We start from the raw sequence: 23,718 nt of genomic DNA, 5'->3' as shown, positions 1-23,718 counted from the left end.
TATGTGTGTGTTACAGAGGGAGAGCTGGAGGAATTCAACAAGGGAAGAAGCAGATCTGAGATTTAAGCACAAAGCCTATCATTGTTTTCATTTTAATGGAGAGAAACTGAGGGAATAAAAGATATTAATGTGTCATGTGTCCTGTCAAACAGGGTCTCGGAGTTCATTACATCAAGCATTTTCACATCCAAGAAAGATGCAGAGATCCTGTTTACCAAAAACCCCAAACAACTCCTCTCAACAAGCCGACAGGAGGATGAAGTGGGATCAAGCCTCCAACAGCATGTTCTCATGTGCAAAGTTACACAGAGGGATGACGTGTGTGAAAGAAGCTCTATCTAATCACTCCCCCATGAGGAAGAGGAGAGTGAGAGGGGGCCGAAGTTGAAGCCAAAGGAAAGGGGAAGGGCCTGACATCAACGAGCCAAAACAGCTGCCCACTTCTCCCCCATGGAGAGACAGCAAGAGGAGTCTGATGGAGCGAGAGAGAGAGAGAGAGAGAGAGAGAAGGGAAGACTGGAGGGTCTGTAAATGTGCAGAGGGAGAGAGCGGCACACGAGGCATTTGAGGGTCTGTAGAGGCGAAGGGAAGAGACGAAGGTATTGGCAAGTGGAAAGGGGGAAGGGAAGAGAGAGGTGGTGAGTGTGTGCTTGCATGCTTTGAGAGTGAGGAGAGCCAGGGAGCAAGGAACAGGGAAGAGTGTAAGAGGAGAGGAACTGTGCTTGGTGATACTTTTTGGAGGGGTGAAAGAAGGGTTGTAAGAAGAGAGGAGGGGGAAAAAGTCATCTGGGGTGGATTTCAAGGGAGGACAAGCTGTCAGAGAGAAGGGCAGAGGTGTGAGGAGTCACTGGGGGAAGAAGGAACATGTTGGAGAGGAAGACGTTAGCTGTCGCAGAAACATAAGGAGGCCCTCCAAAACATGAAGCGCTGAGAAGAGGAGGAGGAGAAGAAGAGGAGGACCTTTTGGAGGAAAGCACTTGTATGTTCAAAGAGCGATAAGGAGTTGAGGAAATTAAAGAGGCAAAAAGAGGTGTGTGCAGGAAGTATGGGGTGCATTCACAGCACAAGCGCCGTCAGGATGAAGAAACATGGACCTGATACTGACACAGGAGGAATCCCCATAAAGGCGGACCCTGAGGTGCATCCTGAGATCCTTCAACTTGCTGAGGTAAGTAAATAACTGCTCTTTGGGGACACATTTGGTTTGAACACGGCAGAAATGTCTTGCTAAAGGGAAAGAGCATCTTGATTTTGAGGATAAACAGAGCAAAAGGTTGATGAAACCAATGCATGATGATCCTGCATGTTAGGACACTTGTTTCAAAAAGCCATGAATACTGCTTAGGATTTGTCTTTGACTCAGCAGAGGAAGCTCAACTTTGTTTAATTGTTACACACTTCATTCAGCGCATGCTATCAACCAAAGGAATCCAAAGAATTACCAGTGTTTCCAAATTGGATGACTTCAAAGCATTTCTCTCTTACGAAATATTCCTCCTCTGTGTTTTTGCCAGCATTAAATAGAACAGAAACATCTCATGCCGCACATGCTCACATACCAAAGGATAAACATGTGTTTTGCAGGTCTCATTTAGACCTGCATTAGAAGCATGACTTGCACGCATTAATGAGACTTGTCCAAAGTTTGATTTTAATGGCCTCGTCATTTTGTCACTCCTACTGTGTACAATGAGATCACTGGCAATGGCCCTGAAAAAAATAGAAGGCAGTGGTGGATGACCCACTTGATCCCTCTTGATCATGCCTCTTGGGGGTCAAGAGGAAGTGGTATAAGTTACTGTCCGGTTCCGACTTGTCGTCTGCCTGGCTGCTGGCTCTATTTAGGAACATGTATGGATTTAGGAGCAACCACGTAAAGCCTTTGCAGGGCTTTTATAGAGACTTGGAATTAAAAAAAGGATCTGTTGGCTTTGCAGCAAGGGTGCACCAGAAAGTGTGCATTCTCTCTTGTCAGGGTAAATCACAGTCCAGTGTGTTGCATGTCAGAGTAAAATAACTAAAGTGAGAAAATGTATTTGAAGTTTTGTCACTTTATTTTCACACAGTGCTGCAAGTGAACTCCTGGATCTTGCTGGAACAAAAACATTACTCAGATCACATGTGGCTTCAAATCCCCTAAAGCCGGGATCGTGTGTGTCTGTCTGAATTTCTCTGTGTGTGTGTGTGTGTGTGTGTGTGTGTGTGTGTGTGTGTGTGTGTGTGTGTGTGTGTGTGTGTGTGTGTGTGTGTGTGTGTGTGTGTGTGTGTGTGTATGACTGTGCCAGATTATGATAACATAGTCCCAACTGAATGGGTGGACTCTGCAGTGGAGAGGAATGAAATATGTCATACATGCAAACAGTCCAGGAGTTCTTTATGTTATTTGTAGTGTCTGTTTTCTTTTCTCTGTCTCTCTCTCTTTCAAACATACACTCATTCCCGCACCTATTTTCAGCATTTTCATAGCTGTTTAGAGGTGACGGCCCCGACTCATGCAGGTTATAAATACCCTGCCAGAGCTAGAGCATACCCCTGGCTCACCACCTGCTCCCGTCCCTTCCTGAGTGGTGTGTGTGTGTGTGTGTGTGTGTGTGTGTGTGTGTGTGTGTGTGTGTGTGTGTGTGTGTCTTACCCATAGCTTGAGGTTGTGGCTACTGCTCTCCGGCATGTCATCACCATTGAGGTGTCACTGAAAAAAACACTCTAGCAGACCAAGGCATTTAGTGCTGAGGGGGTGTGTCTTTGCACTCTGTATTCATTTACAGTGTGTGTTTGTGTGTGTGTGTGTGTGTGCATGTCTATCTTTGTGAGAACCAATTTGAATTTTAGACCATGAGAGTTAGGATATTTTGGTCAGTCATCACCTTGGGATAGACCTTCAAAGACCTTCGTTGTAAGGCTCATCAGCCGTAGAGTCTGTTTTCTCTTTATAGAGTAGATGCATGCCTTTTTCTATGCTGTGATACGGGGGGGTGGGGGTAGTTTGGTTTGCCTTGAGCAGCATAAGCCAAGTGTCCATCTCGTTCCACAATATTGGAGAGAAGGCAGACATCTCTATGGCCAATATCTCCAACACTCAGCAAGTCACACCCAAACAATGTAGAAGGTGAATAGCACTAAAGGTAAGAAGAAAAATATGCATTTTCGATTTGATCTGCCCCTTTAAGGTTAAGTTGGGGAGCTAGCAAATACATTATGTCAATGAGGGGCCTCCTCACAAGTAAAGGAGTACAGAGTTGCATGTGTGTGTTGCAGCTGCATATTTGTGCTGTTTGAATGAATCAGCACAATGTGTGCATTTCATAAAATGTTTGTTTCTGTGCATTCAGACACATAACAGAAATGTCTGAAACAAACTCAGCTTTAGAAAACTTTCTTGAGTTGTTTTGGAATAAAATTCTGCTGCTGCCGCTGCTGTTGTCCTCACAGTAATGAAAAGCGCATGCAGCCACAGTCATAAAGAAATCCATTATGCTTCTGTTTGTGCCTGACCCTCTCTTCATCTCCATGTTAGAAGTGGAGTGCTCTAGGCTCTCTGCAGTGGTCAGAGATGCTTGTAGAGTGACATAGGCTTTGGCTGCAAAAATCCAAGTGGGGTGGGGTTCTTTAATACTGCAATGCAATACTGCAACACTGCTGATAGTCACGGGAGCCTCTGGAGACTGAATGTCCCCTCAACCGTAGTTCCTTTTTATTGCTATCAAATGTACAACACCTGTACAGTGAAATGCAGTCCACATTTAGTCTAAATATTAAAAAAAACAATCCTCAACAAAACCAGGCCTCTTGAAGGCTTAAAATGCTCAAAATTATAGCGCATAAAACAAATACTGTCAATGTGGTTGGATTCTAATTTTGTGTCAACCCTTACTATGCTTTCTCCTTCTACTGTTCTCTCATGTGCTGATCAGGAGAAATGGAAATCAAAAACAACAGCTGAGAGAGAAGTCTAAAGGCAGAGACATTTTGTAAAAAGACACCCCCACGCTGTGAGATTTATGAGTCATTTAATTTGTCAGTTTTAAATTTAATGACTGCACTTTGATACCATTTGTCATTGTTTTGCAGATGATTAATATCACACAATTTCAGCTAAAGTGCTAGATCAACCAACCAGCTGCTGACAACTCTGGTAGCATGTTGTGTTCTTAGAAATGTGTTTATTTGGAGAACAGAAAAGGTCGACTGCAAACCTTTCATCATGCCCAGTAGCACAAGGAAACAAAATCCCATCCCTATCCTTTTGAAACCTTTGACATTTTACTTAAGGTAAAATGTGCATAAAATGAGCATCTTCATTGTAAAATAATTCACTTAAATCCTGAATGTCATTAGTTGCATTCATCACAGGTTTAACTACTTAATTGGAGGTAAATAATTTAAACAGCCTGTCCCCGGAGCTTCCAAAATAAGAGCTAATGAATAGAAGGATATAAACATGTGGGTGTGTGTTTGTAGATTAAAATACGATTAATTTATTTTAAGGGACATTTGTCATCTTGTGATTTTTTGACAGCAGTTGCAACACTGTTAATACCACAAGGTCTGTATTCTTTAGGCCATTCAAGAAAAAGCTATATTGTTATTCGTCCAGCAGGTGGTACCCTTGATTCATCTGCTCTTTTTAGGTTGAACTTCCAACTGTCACACAGGCATCAAAAGATGTGTAATTGCTTTGAGGTTTCAACATGGAACTGATGAAATGGTGTTCATCCAAAACGAAATGCCATCATCTGAGATCTTTGTTTCTTGAAAGAAGTCAGGGACCTTTAGGAGGGAGACAAGGCTGCACTCCAAGTTATTATAGTCTCTTAAGATGTATTTGGGTGGTAATTTATATTATGGAGTTATGTTTTCAGTGATTTTTAATTTTAGTAAGACTTGGCTAATATGCTGCCAAAAAACTCCAATCCATTGATAAACGTGGAAAAAACATTTGTTATTTAGTTGTCCCAAAGCAAATGGCAAAGGAAAAGTCTATTCAGTGTCTAATTACATTGTGTTATTTATGGTATTTTGGTATTTTTAACTCCTGTAGTATCACGTAAACTTAATATCAAAGGGACAATTCACCCCAAAATCACAAGTACATATCTTTTCTCTTACCAGTAGTGCTATTCATCAGTCTAGATTGTTGTGATTTGCCGAGTGTCAGAAATATCAGCTGTAGAGATGTCTGCCTTCTCTTGAATAAATGAACTATTTTTCTTTCTACTGAACTACACCCTACAAGCTATAACGTTACAGCTCCGCTGAGATTGGCACCATAAATGTTTACATCATGTGCCGTCATGAGCACGAGCCTCTCATATCTGATTAGATGCACACTTCTAAGTGGGGATTCAGCTGTGGGTGTGGTTTGCTGGAAAGAAAATAATAGCAATAGTTGTAGTCCAGATTGATAAATAGTACTACAGGTAAGAGGAAAAATATATATTTTGGATGTAGGAGAAATATTTATAACAGTAGCATTATGAAATGTTTATCTTGTAGTTTTAGCGGATTCTGACTTTTGTGTTTTCAGCATATTCTGAGATTTCATGCTGCCAATTTTTCTGTGTGTGGAAAGAAGATGAGTCTGATAAAGTTGTAGCTTTTTTCAACGCCTTAGCATTATTACTGAGGATTTTACTTTTTATACTACAAGTGATCTCAGGTCAGGTTTATGAAGGGACACAGTTACATGTACAGCACTTCAGTGGGCCATTACATAAGTCCAATTGATTCAAGCTCCAAAATTTGTGAGTTATGTAATAACATTTAAAATGTAAATAGCTGGAGGGGATGTTGATCCTTTCCCCTCACATGCCCTCTTTTTTGTCAGGTTCACTGTCTCTCTTCCTAAATCCCTCCATACACACATACTCTCTCTCTCTCTCTCTCTCTCTCACACACACTCACACACACACACACACACACACACACACAAACACAGATAATCAACACGTTCAATGGATGCCATGGTTTATAGCAGCTTCCATTTATCATAACAGAAGAGGACATAAGTCAATAGTCCAATGTTACTCTGCTGCTGTGATTATAAGATCAATACGTACAGCATCATAATAATGTGTCCCATCTGTGCCTGTGAGCATCTGATCAGTTCCAGTCAGTGATCAAAACAAACACTGTTTATCCACATGCGAGGGTTTTTGTTGTTAAATATGATAAGAAGAATAACTACATTTTTTTGAAAAATGAATGCAACAATGCATTTATTTTATCGCTTATGCCTTTCTTTTGGTAGACTACACCTTACAATAATTTAATAGATAGTATGGCTGATGATATTGTTATATTATTATTATTATTATAGGCATTGCTATTACCATGTATTGTAACTTTCTCTACAGTGGCAAACAGATTACACTGAATTAGGATTACTTCTTTGTTCAGTGGCCAGTGCTGGAAATCTATGATTTGTTGACTGTATAGTTAAAGGAATATTTCAATATTTTGAAAAATACATTCATTTGCTCTCTTGATGAGTTAGAGGAGAAGATTGATACTCTTATGTCTATACTAAATAGCATGCTACTTACAGCAACTGATTAGCTTAGCTTAGCTTAGTTTATGTCAGCTTAGTTTAAAAACTGGAAACAAGTGGCTCTGGCCAGGCTAGCTGTTGTTGAAGTTAGCAAAATCTGTAGGCTGCATAGCATATGTATTTATTCTAATATTGTATAAAATAAGAATGCTAAAACAAAGTGTAATGGGAGAGGCCTGGCTCACAGTGATAAACCTACGGAGAGTTATCACCTGAATCTGCCGCGCCTCTCGGCTTTACAGAGCTTTATAGTGAGTTTAAAGGAACACGTCACCCACAAAATGGTCATTTAGTCGTTCCATGTTACCTTAAATTCATGAAGAAAATGATTTTTTTTGCATGCCTCTACGGAAAATGGCGAACATATTGATTTGTTGAGTGATTGGGAACCATGTTTACCAAAAGAGGCCTAGCCCTGTACTGAATACTTCCCAAACACATATATTTTCACTAAAGAACCTTATTATTCAATCATATTGAAAATGAAACTTATCTATGCTTTCTTCTAAGCCAGACTTAAATACTATTTTTGTTCTGTTTGTTTAAGCAAAATGCATGTGATTGTGATGTTCAGTAAGAAATAGATTGACATATTTCCCAAAGGAGGTCGTAGAGGCCAAAAGTAGTGCAACAAGAAAGTGAAATTTTGATTCTATTTCTCCAGGTGAACAGAAACATGACTCCAAATGAGTGAGAGTCTGATGTTGCTCTGTAACTGCTCTGCAATTAAGCATCTGTTTGACAATATTTTATTTGCTTCACACTGCCCCGCTGCAGGTTTAAGCTCACTAATTAATACATTGTATCTTGTTTGTATACATTGAAATGCATATGTGCAAAAAAGTTTATTTTCTTTTGGACAGAGAGCCAGTCTTTCTGTTTCTTTCTGTTGTAGGCTTTATGCTACTGTGTAGGCTTTATACCAGGCATGTTCAACGTCTGGCCCACAGGCCAATCATGGCATGCAGCCTGATTTTAAATGGCCCACAGCTTGTTTTTCAAAATATACTGCATGTGGCCCACCATACAATATTAGTTAGTCAAGCAAGTCCATTACATTACACTTGGAGAAAAAATAGGTCTTTTTTTTTTTTAACAAATTAAAGGATTTGAACAATATGCTGTTTGTCTTTTCCTCCCATTCCTTTATTTGTCCATCTGTCCCTTCCTCCCTTCCTTGCATGTTTTGTAGTAAGTAGATTAGGGGAAATGTAGTGGTGTAAAGTAAAAGTTGACAGAAAAATAGAAACTCAAGTATGGTATATATACTCCCCAAAAATAAAAATTCTGTAACAGTATTATTACTTTGTTACATTACACCATTGCACAAGACGATTGCCATACGCCTTTTGCCCTCTGGGGTCATTCTGACCCCGCCCTGTTTTGACTTTTATTTAAAGCATATTGTATAAATTGTCAATCATTTCTGTGTTCCACGTTTAGTCTTACTTCAGTCCAACCCATTACCACACATTAGTGTGGTAATGGGTTGGACTGTATAAAAAAGTATAAAAAACATATTTTGATGGCAAAAAATTTCATTTGGGGTCAGATTGACAACATCAAAGTAAGTTAGCTAAGCATTTTTTTATTTTCACCTCAACATGACAGGATTATCATACAGTTTGTGGACAGAACTTATGTGTTTTCATTAACTGACGGTAAACAAGCGTATATAAAAAAAAAAGACTTAAGTCAACAGCGAGGGCCAGTGCTTACAGGAGCGGTGGGAAATTGAATACTTTTTTACTGAAAGATGGAACTGTTGCATTTCTCTCATTTGTATGTTATTTTATTTTTTCATAACACATGATTGGAAGAGCTTAAGGCCCTAAAGGGTTTTTTTTTTACCTTTATCTTATTTGGCCTCCTCTCAAAAAATGGACTCCCTTGCTTTAGACTAATTATCTCCTAACTGTAGCTTCATATTTAGTACACAGACATGAGAGTAATCTTGATCATTTCAACTAAGTTTTGGCAAGAGAGCATATTTCACAAAATTTCACACTTAAAAGCTCTGTCTTGTTGAGTATGTAGTTAATGAAGTTTTTATTATCCTCTTTAACTAATGAAGTGATGTATTTGTGTATTTAAATGTTGCTACTTACTAAACTGTTCTATTTTACCTACACTTATCAACTGTAGGTAGATGTAAAACACTTAGTAGAGATTTAGCTTTTTTTTTTTTTTTTTTTAATGAAACAAGTCCCAAATTCTGTGTATTTGTTTTGTTGAGGGTTGAGAAGTTCAGTCGGAGCGAATCTGCTGCAGTTACATTCAGTTATGTAATCACACAAAGCTTAGGGCAGGGCCACATTAAACATTAATTATACATTTCTAGTCATAAAGGATTTAGACATGCTCCTCTGGAGAGACGTGGCTGTTTTATAATATACTGTGGTTAATGAATGAGAATGAGTTTCCTTCCACCACTCAAGATGGTGGGCCAAGTGAGACTCTGGTGTTGGATAAAAATGTTGTTTGTGAGAGACTGGAGTGCATGCACCTTCACCTTTCATAGTTAAATTCAATGCCCCGTCTGTTAGGAAAATCCAAGGCGTCGGAAAAAGTTCAAAATAAATAAATAAAAAAGCCTGAAAAATGTTATTTTAAGACCAGAGAAATGCATCGAGTCATTTAACAGGAAAAGAAACACCAGTTTGTTCAGGTATGCTGTTTGTGGCCCTCCACCACCTCACCCATTGCCACACACACACACACACACACACACACACACACACACAGTACAAACACCATCTCCCTCCTGATGTTTCCAGGCACCTCCTTCTGCTCAAGGAAAGATTTAATGGTTTAATGTGCTTCACATGCTGTCAGAAGGCATTGCTCTGGGAGAACATTACCATAGCTTTATATAAACATTGTCCCTCTTTTTACTGGGACAGTTTAGTATTGCTTTATAAAAGGAAAAGTCCATGGATTATGACTCAGGGCATTACGTTTATTTGTGTGTGTGTGTGTGTGTGTGTGTGTGTGTGTGTGTGTGTGTGTGTGTGTGTGTGTGTGTGTGTGTGTGTGTGTGTGTGTGTGTGGTGTGTGTGTGCGTGCGTGTGTGCAAAACTGTGCATTTTATGGGGTTTTCTCCAGGGTTGGAGCTTTGTTTTCATATCTTCTCTATCATCTAAATTTATGCTCTTATCATGCCGCTCCATTGCGGAATTCTTAGTATATCCAACTTTTTAGTCAATAAAATAGTATCAGAGAAAGTGAGAGAAGGGGAGAGATTTGACTTTAACATTTTGGGAAAGACAGTGAACAGTATCAGTGGGTCTGTCCGTTTAGGATTTATCCTCGTCTGTTTCTTTGCTTCACCAACGAAAGCTCATGTCGCATGTTTACACAGCTGCCATGATGGTCTAGTGTTGTACCACCTCGCAGTGTTGAGAGGAAACTAATAGTAACACTGTAATCAAAAAGGAGAGCTACTTCAGCCAGACTCACAGACTTATAAGAGATAGTACATATATAGTGTTGTAATTCAACAAAGTAAATAATACTACAGTATGTTTTGTATGAGTATCTGTACTTTACTTTAGTTCTTATATTCCTGTCAACATTCACTTTACTCAACTACATTTCCTAAATAAAATGTGTACTTTTTTTCTCCATTATACTTCTTCACTACTTATATAAATAGGGTAGGAACTAAGGAAGAGAGGAGGGGGCGGACGGACAAATGAAGTAATCGGAGGAAAGGAAAAACTGGATTTTGTTAACTGCAACCATTCATTTGTTTTTGTTTTATTTTAAAAAAAGACCTTGTTTAGTATGCTCCATTTTTTAGGTGCTGTATGTTCGAAGAGATTACCTTAATAATTCTCAGAATTCTTGTACTAACAGCATTTACTTGTACTTTTACTCTTACTTATACTCTATACTACATTTAATAGGCTATAATAAATTACTTTTTTGATACTGAAGTACAGTAAATATCTCATTATTTAAGACCTTTACTCAAGTAATATTCTAATAGGTGATTTAAGCTTCTGCCAGTCATTTTCTACTAAGATATCTGTACTTTTACTCAAATATGGTACTGCTACGTTCTATCAGCCTATTTGTGGTAGTACTGCAATGCCAAATAGCACCACAAGGTGGTGCCTTCTTTTTGCTTTGTTGCGATATGCTAGAGTTCAGAGTTAAGCACCTGACTGACCGACATCTACAGCATAGCAAAGAGTTAGGTGCAGGTTATGTTGTCTTTGTTCAACTGCTATTTATGATTAGAGAATATAGTGCCGTGGAGACCTGGCGTGTATGGTCAACATTAAGTACTGCAGAATAGAGTAACAGCGTAGAAATCTCCATTTCATCGTATGCCGGCAGCTAATGCTAACTAGCCTCTGCCGTTAGCTCTCTGCACCTTCCTCTCTCACCTTACAATGTATGTAGCAAAAGATTTTTTCTGTCAGGTGAACTGTTGGCCAGTACAGTCATTTATATTATTGCCATATTGTTCGGGAGTATTTTAATGAGTAATTGCATGATATGTAGTTTTATATGTGTTGTATTGACATGCGTAGAGAGAGGCAAAAGGCATTTTGATTGGTTATTTATGGAAGGTGGACGAAGAATAACTAAGGTCAACGGTGAGCACTATGCTGTGCCAGCTGAAGACTGCTACTAGGCAAATGCTAGCTAGCGTGGCAACATACTAACAATGACAATGCTAATATGTTGATATTTATCAAAATGCTTAATACTTTCGTTAATTTAGTTTAGAGTGTTTGGATGATGCTAAAAGAGCAAAGGAGCATTAGACGTAAGGGATGCCCTTCATATCGGGAAAATTTGGTCTTAAACCAATATATTGGACCAAGTGAATTAATGCCAGAGGTCATTCTCTGGGAAACAGGAATGTCCTTACCAAATTCCATTGGAAAAATCAAATAGTGGTGTACAGCTTCGATCATGGCATGCTTACATGCTTATGTTTAGCAAGTAAAACATTCACCATTTTAGTTTAACCCTTTGAAATCTGAGCAACTTACGAAATCGCCCAAAAATGTGCAAAAAATGAGTTAAAACTTGACAATAAAATTACCAGGAAAAAAGTAAACAAATTTTAGGTCAGATCTCTTGCAATTTGTGGGACTTTTCCTGTCAAGCTGGTCACTGGCCTTTTTTTCCTCATCCTGAAATAAATTAAACAAATTTGTTCAGGTTTCAAAGAGTCAAATAGCTTGTGAAAGGCGTTTAAATGCAGCACAAGAAAACTGATGTTGATCCAGGTTTCAAAGGGCTAAAGTGTGATATGCAAGTATTTGATAATTAGCACTAAACATGCGTACAGCAGAGGCTAAGGAATGCCATTAGTTTAAAAAGAATTGGGTTGTAAGCCAAAGTAATGCACACATGAAAATTTTGACCTGCTGTTTGCAGTCAGGGGATTGCCAAACACTTGCCTAAATAAATGTCAGTACCACATTTCAGTCTAGACTCAGACAGCCAGGGGCCTAAAGTCAGCCAACAGCATCACAAAGGTCACCACTAAAATAATGAACAACCACATCCGTCTAATTAAATTACATTTAGCTCACCTGTGACCATGCAGCACATTAGAGGAGGGGGCTGGCAGCACAGAAAACTGGTTGTTTTTCATCGTCTTAGTTGCCCCACAGACTGAGACAGAATGAGGACAAGTTAAAAGACAAGACAACAGGATGCCTTAAAACACAGTGTGATATGATAGGAGTTTTTAGTGAAGAAAGCTGAGTGTACAGCAGGTACAGCTTCAGTGCTCCATGCTGGTGCGTCACTGAAATGGCACACATCTGAACTGACAGGACAGTAGCGATGCAGGCGATAAAATGCCTTCAGACACAATGGGGAAATGCTAAAGCTGAACATGTCACAGTCACTTACACATTGGTATGGTTTTAGTCTTTTCAATAATAAGGTGATTTACTTCCTTTATCACCTATTTGTTGTGAGAATGCTCAGATTTGACATCCCTGTGTGTCCCTAGCTCGCCAAAGCGGGGAGCCACGCCTTTATGGAGAAGAGCTTCAAGAGGAAACGGGTGTGTGATGTGTGCAAGGAGAACATCGACAACCCCGGGGCTTTCTGCAAGGGTGAGTCCACATCTCAGTCACACACACCTTGGTCTGACAGAGATTTGCTCACCCTGACTGTCCTCTCTGTGTCTAAAGCTGACTGTCAAAATAAAATATCTACTCTCTTTTCTTTGTGCAGAGTGCAAGGTTGCAGTTCACAAGACATGTGAAGTCAAGGTAAGCCCAACGTCTCCTCCCTAAGTTCACCACTTTACCTTCCTCCTGTCCTCAGCAAATGGTTCTCCTGTCAGAGGTTCAGATGTTAATATGGTGTGAGTCTTAAGTGGAGTAAGCCATGTGCACTGACCTAGATGTCTGGTTAAAGAAGGCCACCCCCCCCAACTGTAACCAGACAGGTTGCTATGAGTAATTCAGTCATGTGTTAACATGGCATAGCAGGAGCTCCCGAGAGTCCTCGAACAACTGGGAAGTCTCAGTGACGGTCTAATACAGATTGATTTGAAGCTTTTGTGCTTATTAAAGAATAATTTTTTACACAATATTCTGATGATACCCATTAGTATTGTCTGTGAGAAGTGCTATTAGGCTTATCAAAGGGGGGCAGTAGTGAGCTTTCACGGTGAGGGAGGAGAAAGCACAAGATGCAGTAAAACTCAGATAGATGGCATCTTGCAGGAAAACTGACTATGTGCTGTCTGTCAGGCTGTAATAGATCTGTTGCTGTGTGCTTTAAGTAGTAAGAAAGTAGATGACAGAATATGAGCTGAACTGAACTGGTTGGAGACAACTAGAAGCTACTTTTTTTTTGCCAAAAATACATTTTCTAATGCACAATGGTCAATCCTCCAGAGTGGGGCTCAACACTGACTTGGTGGCATCAGCTGTAGATTGCTGAAACAGAAAATATAGTTGTCATTTTAGTCACCTTATTTGAACTAAAATATTGTGCAGTTGTAATTCAGCTTAATAATAAAAATGTGACAGAAGAATGTTTAAAAGCATTATTACAGTATGTTCTTCTGGTTCTCGGTTAGTTGAATCAATTTTGCCATTCGTTTGTGATGTTGAGGGATTTGTCAACCTTTCACCCAACAGTCAAGCAACTTAAATTGCTTCACCTTTGTCCAAAACAGTTGCCTATACCACCAAGTGGCAACTCCCAGGGGGTGGAAAGATCCCCTGTTTTCATTTTATGAAGGCTTAAAGTTACTCATATTTAAGGTTGGGGCCGCTTGAGTTACAGGCTGTCTGCTGATAGTGTCCTCAGCTTCTCAGTCAGATACACCCCTCACTCCTCCACAGCGCCAGCCTCACACCCAAATGTGGTCACTTCTGACTCCAAAAAACCAAGGTGGCTATGGCTTAAATGCCAAAGTCTTCTAAGAGTCCATAAACCAATGGGATGGGTGATGTCATGGTAGCTGTGTTGATTATTTTTAAAGTCTGTGGTACACACGCAAGTAAACACAGCAACACTTGTGCAGAGTTGTCTGGTTCCGGTTCTGTCTGTAACAACGATATTTAAATATCACAAATGCAACAGATAAAAGTATTGTGTGACGTTGTGTGATGTAAACACAATAGTGAAAACTTGCAATGTGCACTACTGAATTTATATGTACCTTCTTGTTGACACAGTATAGTTTACTGTTTACTGAAAAGTTAAGATGATCTGGTATCAAGTATTTACACTAGTTGGAGCTGTTCAGGCTGCTGGTAGTTCTTGTGGTTGAAAAAGCAGAGAGAGAAGAAGAAAAAGGTTGCTGTTTTATGCCTTCTTACACACCAACATCACTTGCAGTATTTTTTTAGGGTGCACCTTTTGCTGTTTGCTGTCCCTATTTTTTAAGATAAATGATAAGATGAGACTTTATTAAGCCCACACTGGGGACATTATCACATTTTATGTGTTTAAAAGTCCTTGCCACTGATGGCAACCAAAGGCCAAGAATTTGTTGCCAATTTCTCCAGATGGTTGCCAGTGGCAACCTGGAGACCATTACTGTTGAGCCCTGCATCGGTCTGTTTATAGGGAGATAGGGAAAGGAAGATCATCCTGTATTTGTCAGGGCATCATGGCTTTTACCTTTGACACTCCATAGAATTTCACATGTAATGTATGACATGTGTGAAATAAATCATCATGCTGTCATTGTACATTACATTGAAAGAGCTATAAACTGCATCTAATTGCCAAAATGGAAGTATAATGTAGGATTAAAGATATCAAAAATAAATATATATAGAAATATACAAAAAACTGACCTTGCTGCTACAGCTGAGCTCAAATGCAAAACATTTTAAGGAGATGTTACTGTCAGTCCCTCAGAACCAAAGAGAAATAGCTTCCTGTCACCGTGTTGCACTGCCATTAAACGATCACAGTAGAATTCACCACAGAGGGGGCAGGGACACAATTTTGTCCACAGACGGTGGCCTTAATAGATGAGACTGCTATGCAACAGATTGTGCTTTGAGTAATTTTCCTAATCTTTGTTGCTTCTGAGTGGATTCTTTTATCACAAGAGGACATGATTGCGCTGTTCAAGAGAGAAGCACTCTCCCTGTCCGCAGCTTATGTCAAACTGTTGGCAGGAGCTGCCTCTGCTCTCCTGTGACCCCGCTCACAGCAGCTCAGTGGCACACACCACTGAGTGGGCTCATGACCTTGTTGTAACTGTGCTGTTGTGCTTCACTCTCCGACAGCATGAACACACAGAAAAGAGAGACAACACATTTGCACTTGGACCCATCGCGTTTCTTTCTCAGCTCTTCACGTCCGTTAAAATCCTGCAGGCTTCATGACAAGGGAAGGAATTTTGTCTTCCTGCCCCCACCTCCTCCTCCACACGCACTCTGTAATGGTGTACAACTGGGCACTACCAGCTGTTGTGCCTTAGCAGCATGTATTAAAAGAGGATTATTATTTTTGTCATACTCGTCCCCCTGGTCACCACAGCAATAGCCAAAAACAACCCTTGGTGGCTGCAGGAGAGGCAGGCGCCGTGGACGAGAGTGGACATCGTCACACGGGACGATGATCAATGTGGATAGGAGAAGTCTGAGCGGGTAAATATAGAAAATAACAAGAGTGCCGTAGATGCCTGCCAGTGAGTGATCGTGGGGGGGTCGCAAATAAGTAAGAGGCAGCTGGGGAGGCAGACTGTGTGTGTGTGTGTGTGTGTGTGTGCGTGTGTGTGTAAAATCAGTCCCAATTGGGGGTATTCATAAATAAAGGGGAACATTAGGTCAAGGCTGCTGTCTGCTTCATGTCACGCTATATGCTCTGACTGTATGTTGTATGTGCTGCTCATATGTCAGCATATTGCTTTTTTTTCTTCCTTTTTTTCTCCTTTTATCTATTGCGTCTCATTGTCATCATCTTTTTTTTTTTTACCTTTCATCTCTGTCACATTTCCTGATGTTTTACAGTCACAGTCAAAGCTTTCCCACCTTCTCAGTTGCTTTTTTTGTCTTCTTTTTAAGTCATAAATGCTTTGACCAGTGTGTTCTGCCACCTTTTTTTATCATCTCCATATCAACCAGCACTAGGTTAATTTCCATCTTTTTTGGTATCTTTTGTGCAGCCCATCTAATTCTCCCCCTTTGTCCAGCTCCAACTTGCCATCTCTCTCTCAGCCTCAGGCCACAGGAGAGGTCACTGGAGTGGACACCAGCACTCTGTTGGGGCTGCCCACTGTCTGCATGTGGCGTATTGATGTGTATGCGAGCGCACGTGTGAGGGAAAGCACTCATTGACGTCCCTGACTGTCTCTGTGCATATGACACAGGCAGAGCGAGAGGGGATGTTGCATGTGCTGCTGGCACAGTGGGAGTGTGTCTGTTATCGTGAGAGAGGGAGGGAGGCGAAGGGAGCTGGTGAGAGAGCAGAGAGCTTGTATGAGAGAGAGAGAGGGAGGCAGTGTGTATTCCTCTCTACAGACAGGACTGCTCAGAGGCAGAGGGAAAGACTGAAGCTGCTTGTTGAGAGGTAAAACACGCTCTGTATTTCCTGAGTACAGCTTTACTTTATTCACATTGACTCAGCACGTCAATGTTTAACTTTTTAGGTTCTTTGCGTATTTTCCTTTTCTATTCAGTAGCAATCTAACAACCTTAAAGCCTCCTCACAGTGTTTTCTCTCATAATGCGCCATGTGATTCTGCATATTATTCCATTAAAGCTGTAGCCAGAGAGCTTCTGCTTTGCCCAGAAAGAGGATTTCATTTACTGTGATTAAGGCAAGTGCAGAAAATGAAGAGGAGACTCCTGCTGTGACCTACTAAAATACACAGATTTTAATTTTTAATACTAGAGAGTGACAGATTTACTTTTTAATGAGAGAGTTCACTATTATGTGCAGATTAGCAGATTGTGGAAACTGCACCTAAATGTTATTCTATATGCTATCATGCATGCCTGTCAAATTAGTTAAAACCTGCAGCCAAGATGTGCCAGACTATTTTTGGGATAGATTAGATGTGTTTGTGGGGATGCGTCTGTCTGCTTGTGTTTGCACATGCAAGTGTCTGCACCAGCGTGCGTCTGTCTGCAGGCAGAACATTTCATACTTTTACTGTGATCAACATTTATACTATTTCCTCTGTAAAACTTGCGTATGAACTTGTGTAAGAATACATTTTCCCGTAGTATCTCTTTACTGTATCTATCTACTTCAACACTATGTCTGTGTTGTGTATTGTGTATATGGACAATCATCTATGACCAAAGGGCACCTGACAGAGACAAATGTCTATATCTGAGACACAGTCAGCTGTCCTAACATCATCTGATGGATCCTAATGTTGCGCAGTGAAATACAGATGGCTGCTCACACACACACCAGCTGTTCTGCTAATGTTTCATGTTGATTTATGAATTGATATAGCAATTATGATGCTATATGGACTGAGTGCTTATGTAATAAGCAAGTATTCATAATAATAATGTTGTCCATTAGTCCTAATTGCTGCCAGTGGAGCTGGAAAGATTTTGCTTGATGCTAGACAGAATTGTCAACTCCTTACACTCTGTTTACATCTTCAGTCGGATATTGCATCCACTAAGACTAATTTCTGTGGGGGGAAGGGGGTTTGATTTCCCCCTAACTAGACACTAGAAAAAAACATATCCACCTGAATCTAGTGTAATTTTAACTCCAGACATATGCGTATCCATACCAACATACCTGTTATGCCATTTTTGTTTAAAGTAGAGCGGAGTGAAGAAAAACAAACTGTGATGTCGGATGATATTGTGTTCACATGACGATTAGGAACAGCCTCAATAGCAACAGCTATGTTATCTATAGCACTTGCCATTGTTGTTATTACTTTACATTACTCCTCATTGGTTCCATCAGCAACAACAACGTTGGTCCAGCCAGCGAGCTGATTGGTTATTTGAGTCCCACTGCAGCACTCATTGGTTATTTTGCTATTTTAACCGAGAAGCTGCTGTTTCAAGTCATGATGCCTGAAAAAATTAGTCAACTCAAACTCAGTGGAGTGGGCGAATTCAAAGGTCTGTACCTAGGCAAATTTTCTCAAATACCTCAAACTTTGGCATTTCTTGTTACTTACTGTCCATCAGATACAACAATACCAATACAGTAAATCTGGAGTTTGATAATATCAGCTGATTTGTCACTCTTGGGCTTGTCCACATTTGAGTTTATTTTCTCCTATTTGGTGTCTTGAGCAACATGGAAGCAAGTGTCTTGTTTATCAAACGGCTCTGTTGTTTGTCTCTCACCATGGGACACCAGGTGGACATGCTATCCTGTGGTGGCTCTACGTGTCACAGTACATCAATGGTAAGAGAGAAACAACAGTCAATATAGATGATAATAGAGATGTAACTCAGTAGGATGGTTGTTGAAGTGGATGGAGTGGATAGAAAATGTTGCCAGCTGAACATGTGTGCAACTCGATTAAAGGTGGTGACTTATTGTTGTCACATTGTTGTTTCTATTTAAAGCCATCACAGGCATGATCATTGCTGTGTACAAAAAATTATCATGGTTTATTAAATTTTACTGCTTTACTCATCTTGTTAATGATTAAGTATTACGCAGACAGTGTGCACGCACACACACACACACACACACAGACAGATGCATGTGTTTATATTTACTCAGTGTTTTTCATTTCCTGTAAGCCTAAGCTAAGTGATAGGTACACAGCAAGGCATGTTTAATATTCCAGGTATTATACAGCTCCTTGTTTTTGGCAACATAATAGTGTGTTTAAAACAATCAGTGCTTCTTTGAGTGTCATTTATAATATATTTCTTTTGAAAGTTGTGACTAGCAGGTTTTGATAAATCTGTGTTATTTTTCAGTTATTGGATGTTAAATGTCGTTAGGCAAAGTGCCAAGGCAAAATACATTGTATGTTGCCATGGTCATTGCCAGATCTCTTGAAAATGTTACTACTGCTGCCATAAAAGCAAGTGGATTTGTGAGATGACTGATGGAAAAATAGACAAAATGAGCCTTTAAGTGTTCTGAGGGACGTATGGTCTAAAATAAGGAGCTCTATCAAAATAGCTCTGTGAAATCTCTCTGCTGTGTGTCAGTGGTCAGCGTGTTCAGCTGTTGACATCTCTCTTCCATCCTGCGCTCGCTCTCGCTTTCTGTTTGCCTCCTTCCCTTCTTCCTGTTTTCTCCCCCTAAGCTCCGTCTTTATCTCCACTCTCTGGGCAGTTTTTTTTTTTCACTTTGAGCCTTTATTTGTGCTTCCTCTTGTTCCCTTCTTCTCCTCGGCCAGTTACATAGTGACTTCCCCTTGCTACATATGATGCTTATCGAGGTGTCCTTTGTCATCTGATGTTGTTTATTCAGGGGGAGTGCATACTTGTATCTCACGGCAGGAATGATTGTGGTTATCCTGTCTCCAGGCACTGAAGGCAGAGAGAGAAGCTGAGTGTGTGAGGCAGCAGGAGAGGGGTAAGCAGAGGGGGAGTGACAGACTGCAGGGGTTAGGAAATGCAGAAATGAGGGATCAAAGATGAGAGAAAACGGAAGAACGGCAGAGCGATAATGAGAAAAAAGAGAGGAGGATGTTATACTTTCATGTGAAGCCTCCTAAATCACAGCCACTCCTAAATTTGCCCTCTGGTACCATGGGTGAAATGTTAACAGTCTGTACAACAACAACAAAAAAAACCTCAGAGTTTTATTTAGCTTTCAGTGGACTTTGGCCTTTAGCATCTTTTTGTGAGACTATGGAACTTGGAATAAGCTGTGGTTATTTTGCTTTTCCACTTTCAAACGGGAAGGCTTACTCACTTCTCCCTCTCCAGAGTGTGATGTCAGCTCGGTTTCGACTGTCAGAATGAAACTCGCTCCTCCTGGATGGCATACTGACGCCCGTGTCTCAAACACTCACATCTATCTCCCGCTTCCCTGTAACTGACTCAGCTGCTCCGGCAGATCTCTGAGCTGGATTCCCTCTCCCTGGAATAGCAGTGATGATTCAAGATGTGGCAGTGACGACTTTTAGGATTTGTGGAGCCAGGAAACTCCTAATCAAGAGCCACAGTTACCATCTGAAGATGTTATTTAGATGTATTTTTAATAAGCCATTCAATTAGTCAGATTTTTAGTTGATGAGATTGCCTGTAAATGTCAACATTAGGGAGAAATGTCCATTACAATTTCCTAGAGCCCAATATAATGTCTTTAAAGGGAAAGTTCACCTAAAAATCAATAATACATATTTTTCCTCTTACCTGTATCAGTCTAGATTGTTTTGGTGTGAGTTGCCGAGTGTTGATATCAGCTGTGGAGATGTCTGTCTTCTCTTGAACAAAATGGAGATGGCACTTGGCTTGTGTTGCACAAAGCTCAAAAAAATGTTAAAATCTTTTTAAAAAATTTAACAGCAATGTTTCTCTCCTGAAATCATGACCTGGTTACTCAAGATAATCCACAGATCTTGTTGTGAGCAGTTTCACGGAAAAACTATTTTCTGCCTGAACTACACTAGCCAACCGCATCACTGCGCAGAAGGAAGCATGCATCTACTCATGGATGAGAGGCTTGTGCACTTAACAGTGGAAGATGTAAACACTGATGGCATCTTTCTCAGCTGAGCTGTAATGTTAGCTAGCTTGGTGGTGTAAGGTAAGTTAGCAGTAGATGTACGCTTCTGTCTGCATGGTGATCTGGTTGGCAGGTCTGTTATCTTGTGTACACAGGTCATGATTTCTGGAAAGAGACATTGCTGTTGGGTTTTTTCAAATGTATTTTATGGCACTTAGAGCACCAAAAGCCAAGTGCCATCTAGCTCCATTGAGAAGGCAGACATCTCTATGGCAAATCTCTCCGACACTTGGCAACTCTAGATTGATGAATGACATTGCAGGTAAGAGGGCAAATATTTCTGGGATGAACTGACCATTTTACAGTTGTTAGACAATTTGGGAAATTTCCAGATTTGATGAAATCTGTATTACTCTCAGATCAATATGATGCTGGAGCCAGCAGCTAGTTAGCTTAGCTTAGTTTAACTGCTAGTCTTGTTCTGTCTAAATGTAACTTGCACCTTCAAATGATTCGGTATAATGTAGTAAGTGAGTTTAAAAGGTGCTGGAAGGAGGATTCTTTAAATGTGGGAAAAAATAAGTCCTGCCATTCCCTCAATTTTGGTCTTAGTTCGTAGCTTAGCTAACTGACTGGTGGAAATAGCTTTATATCTTCCCCATAGATAATAGAAAAACAAAGGAGCACACTCTAACATTTGAAGCGCTAAATCGAGGGGATGTCAGAGTATATTAATGTGTTACTTGATTAACATAGCAAACTTAAAACCACTTCACAGACCATGCAAACAGTCAGTCAGTCCCTGAGAGCCATCAATGGCACCTCAGTAAATGCTAGCTGATGAACAGGACAAACTGAACCAGATGGCTCCACTCCCCTCCCAGTGGCTCCAGCATACAGTCCGCATGCATTAATGAAGACCCTGAGGCTGACGGAGCCACCAAAGACACGTGTATGAACTCTGCATGTGTATGTGTGTTCATATGTGTATGTGTGAACCTAGGTTGACCACCGCTGACATCCTGTTGCAAATTGCTTCCTGTTGACTCTGGTGTCTTCCTCCTCTGCATTCATGCTGCATGTCAGTTCAACCCTGGTCTACCTCTGTGTGCATGTGTGTGTGTTTGTGTTTACACATGGGTATACATGTGCATGTTGTGCCTGTCTCCTACTGTTCCTTCCTGGAGCCGACCACTTTATCCACTTAACTACCATTATTAAACCTATTAAGAGAGGAGCTCTCCCCTATGGCTGAAACGCCTTCATTTCCTACTGTAGGTTACTTCACATGTTTGTGATCTGTCGTACATTAACACACTGGAGAGTACAGAAGCTTCTGCTGTGGAGGAATGTGAAGAAAGAAAGAAGGATAATAAAGAAAAAGATAATAATTGAATATGTTTGCACATCGGCTGCCAGTCAGTATGAGACCTGCATGACGATAATTGCATAATGACATCATCTTGTCAGTTCAGCAGCTGCACATTTTCTTGAATGTGCTCTTCCACGCAGTAACCAATTACAGCATGTCTTTTTCCCCATCACTCCTCCTTTTACTCATTCCTCCATGCATCACATGTATGTATATGTGTCCTTCCTTTTTTCCCCATCACACTGTTCTAAACTCTGTTAGCCTTTCTCTGTTCACCCTCTGTAATGTCGTTGCTATCATGTCTGGGTGTGCATGGCGAATTTTAAAACACATATTCTGTAGTAATGACGCGTTTTTTTAGACATTTTTTAAATGAAACCTGACACATCAAATGTAACATTCCAGATGCCATTGCTCCTATTAGGGCTGGGCCAACCAGTGAGATTAAACAAGTATCTGGTTAGGATAATGTACTTTTTACAAGCATGAGTAGCAATAAAATCTGTCAGTATTAATACTCGTGATGAAGAAAAATCTTCATTTGTGTGTAGCTAAATACTGAATATATCTTAGTTTTGTTTCAGAAAATGTTCTGAAGCTTAATTCTGAGGCTGTACTGTAAATCATTTTCTAAATAATAATAAATATGGCAACTTCTGATCAATCCATACCAGTTTCAAGTAACAAAGTCTGGTTAGGTCACACCCACTTCCAATTAAACTCAGCCCATTTCCAGCACATTTACAAATACTTGTAATTCAGTTGTTTGAACTTTTACAGATAATGGCATACTCGCTCCCAAGCTCCTATCTTGGAGATGTACAACTCTAAAACAAAGTGAAATGAAGATACTTATTGACACTAATTTCTGTGTCATATTATCATAATTGTTTGTTTTGCAAGAATAAACCAATTAGCTGACAAATGCAACTCAAACAGATAACTCTTTCTTTCCAGGTCTGAGCATAGACACAGAAAACCATACGACCAAAACAAGGATCCAACAAAGACTGAACTGAAAATGAGGACTTAAATACAAACTAGACTGATGAGGGGATGAAGTGCAGGTGGAAAAAAAGGGGCGGAGAAGCTCAGGCAAGGGAAACATGGCGATGTGGCAGAAAAACAGGCAGGAAGCTGATTGGCTATGAGAAACTGAGAAGCAGGGAGGACTAACAAGACTGATGCAGGACAGGTGTGTAGATGGGTTAACGACGGGAAGGCAGCACGGGAACACAGGAGGGGAAAAACACAACTAAAACCCGAAAACCAAGAAAACACAGTCCTCTCAATAATAAGCCAACCAAGTGAAAACAGATAGACTAACTTATGAGGGCAACTTAAACAAGTGGGTCCGCTCCATTTCCGTGCACTGATGCACATTTGGTCCAGTCCTCCCAAAGATCTGAAAGAATCAGGACACAGCAGACTGTGACAGTAGCAATAGATCTAATCAGTTATTAGTGTATATTTTGAATGTGCAGACACTGGTCTCCAGTGCAGTAGCACTAGGTCAGCCCAAACTCCTCCGGTCTGCCTTGACCAGCCAAAAAACATCCGCTGTCAACTTTAAGTACAAATAAAATCAGTATCATGCATTTATTAATGCCACTTTCTGAGAAGCTGCATGAGGACCATGATGCAAGAGCTGTAGCAGCCCCTCACAGCGGAAAAATGTATATATCAGTGGTTGGCTCCGTTTTGATGTCATTTCAAC

The 23,718-nt window shown here is 40.3% G+C and overlaps 1 protein-coding gene across 3 annotated transcripts in view; it reads left to right on the top strand.

The window, feature by feature from the left end:
- Positions 1 to 389: 389 nt before the first annotated feature.
- LOC121954012 (tensin-2-like) overlaps positions 390 to 23,718 on the top strand; it is a 37,430-nt gene continuing 14,101 nt past the window's right edge. For 2 of the 3 annotated variants that reach the window (XM_042501327.1, XM_042501320.1), the window contains exons 1-3: positions 390 to 1,168; positions 12,534 to 12,639; positions 12,761 to 12,798. In XM_042501327.1, coding sequence (XP_042357261.1) covers positions 1,046 to 1,168; positions 12,534 to 12,639; positions 12,761 to 12,798 — 267 coding nt within the window. In that variant the 5' untranslated portion in view covers positions 390 to 1,045. Of the gene's footprint in view, positions 1,169 to 12,533; positions 12,640 to 12,760; positions 12,799 to 21,308; positions 21,582 to 23,718 lie in introns of those variants that run through there. The other variant, XM_042501343.1, reaches the window with a different exon arrangement.

This window comes from Plectropomus leopardus, chromosome 2 (assembly GCF_008729295.1).
Source record: "Plectropomus leopardus isolate mb chromosome 2, YSFRI_Pleo_2.0, whole genome shotgun sequence".
In the NCBI taxonomy this organism is placed as follows: Eukaryota; Metazoa; Chordata; class Actinopteri; order Perciformes; family Serranidae; genus Plectropomus; species Plectropomus leopardus.
Note: the sequence above shows the minus strand (reverse complement) of the source record. Positions and strands in the feature narration are given on the sequence as shown.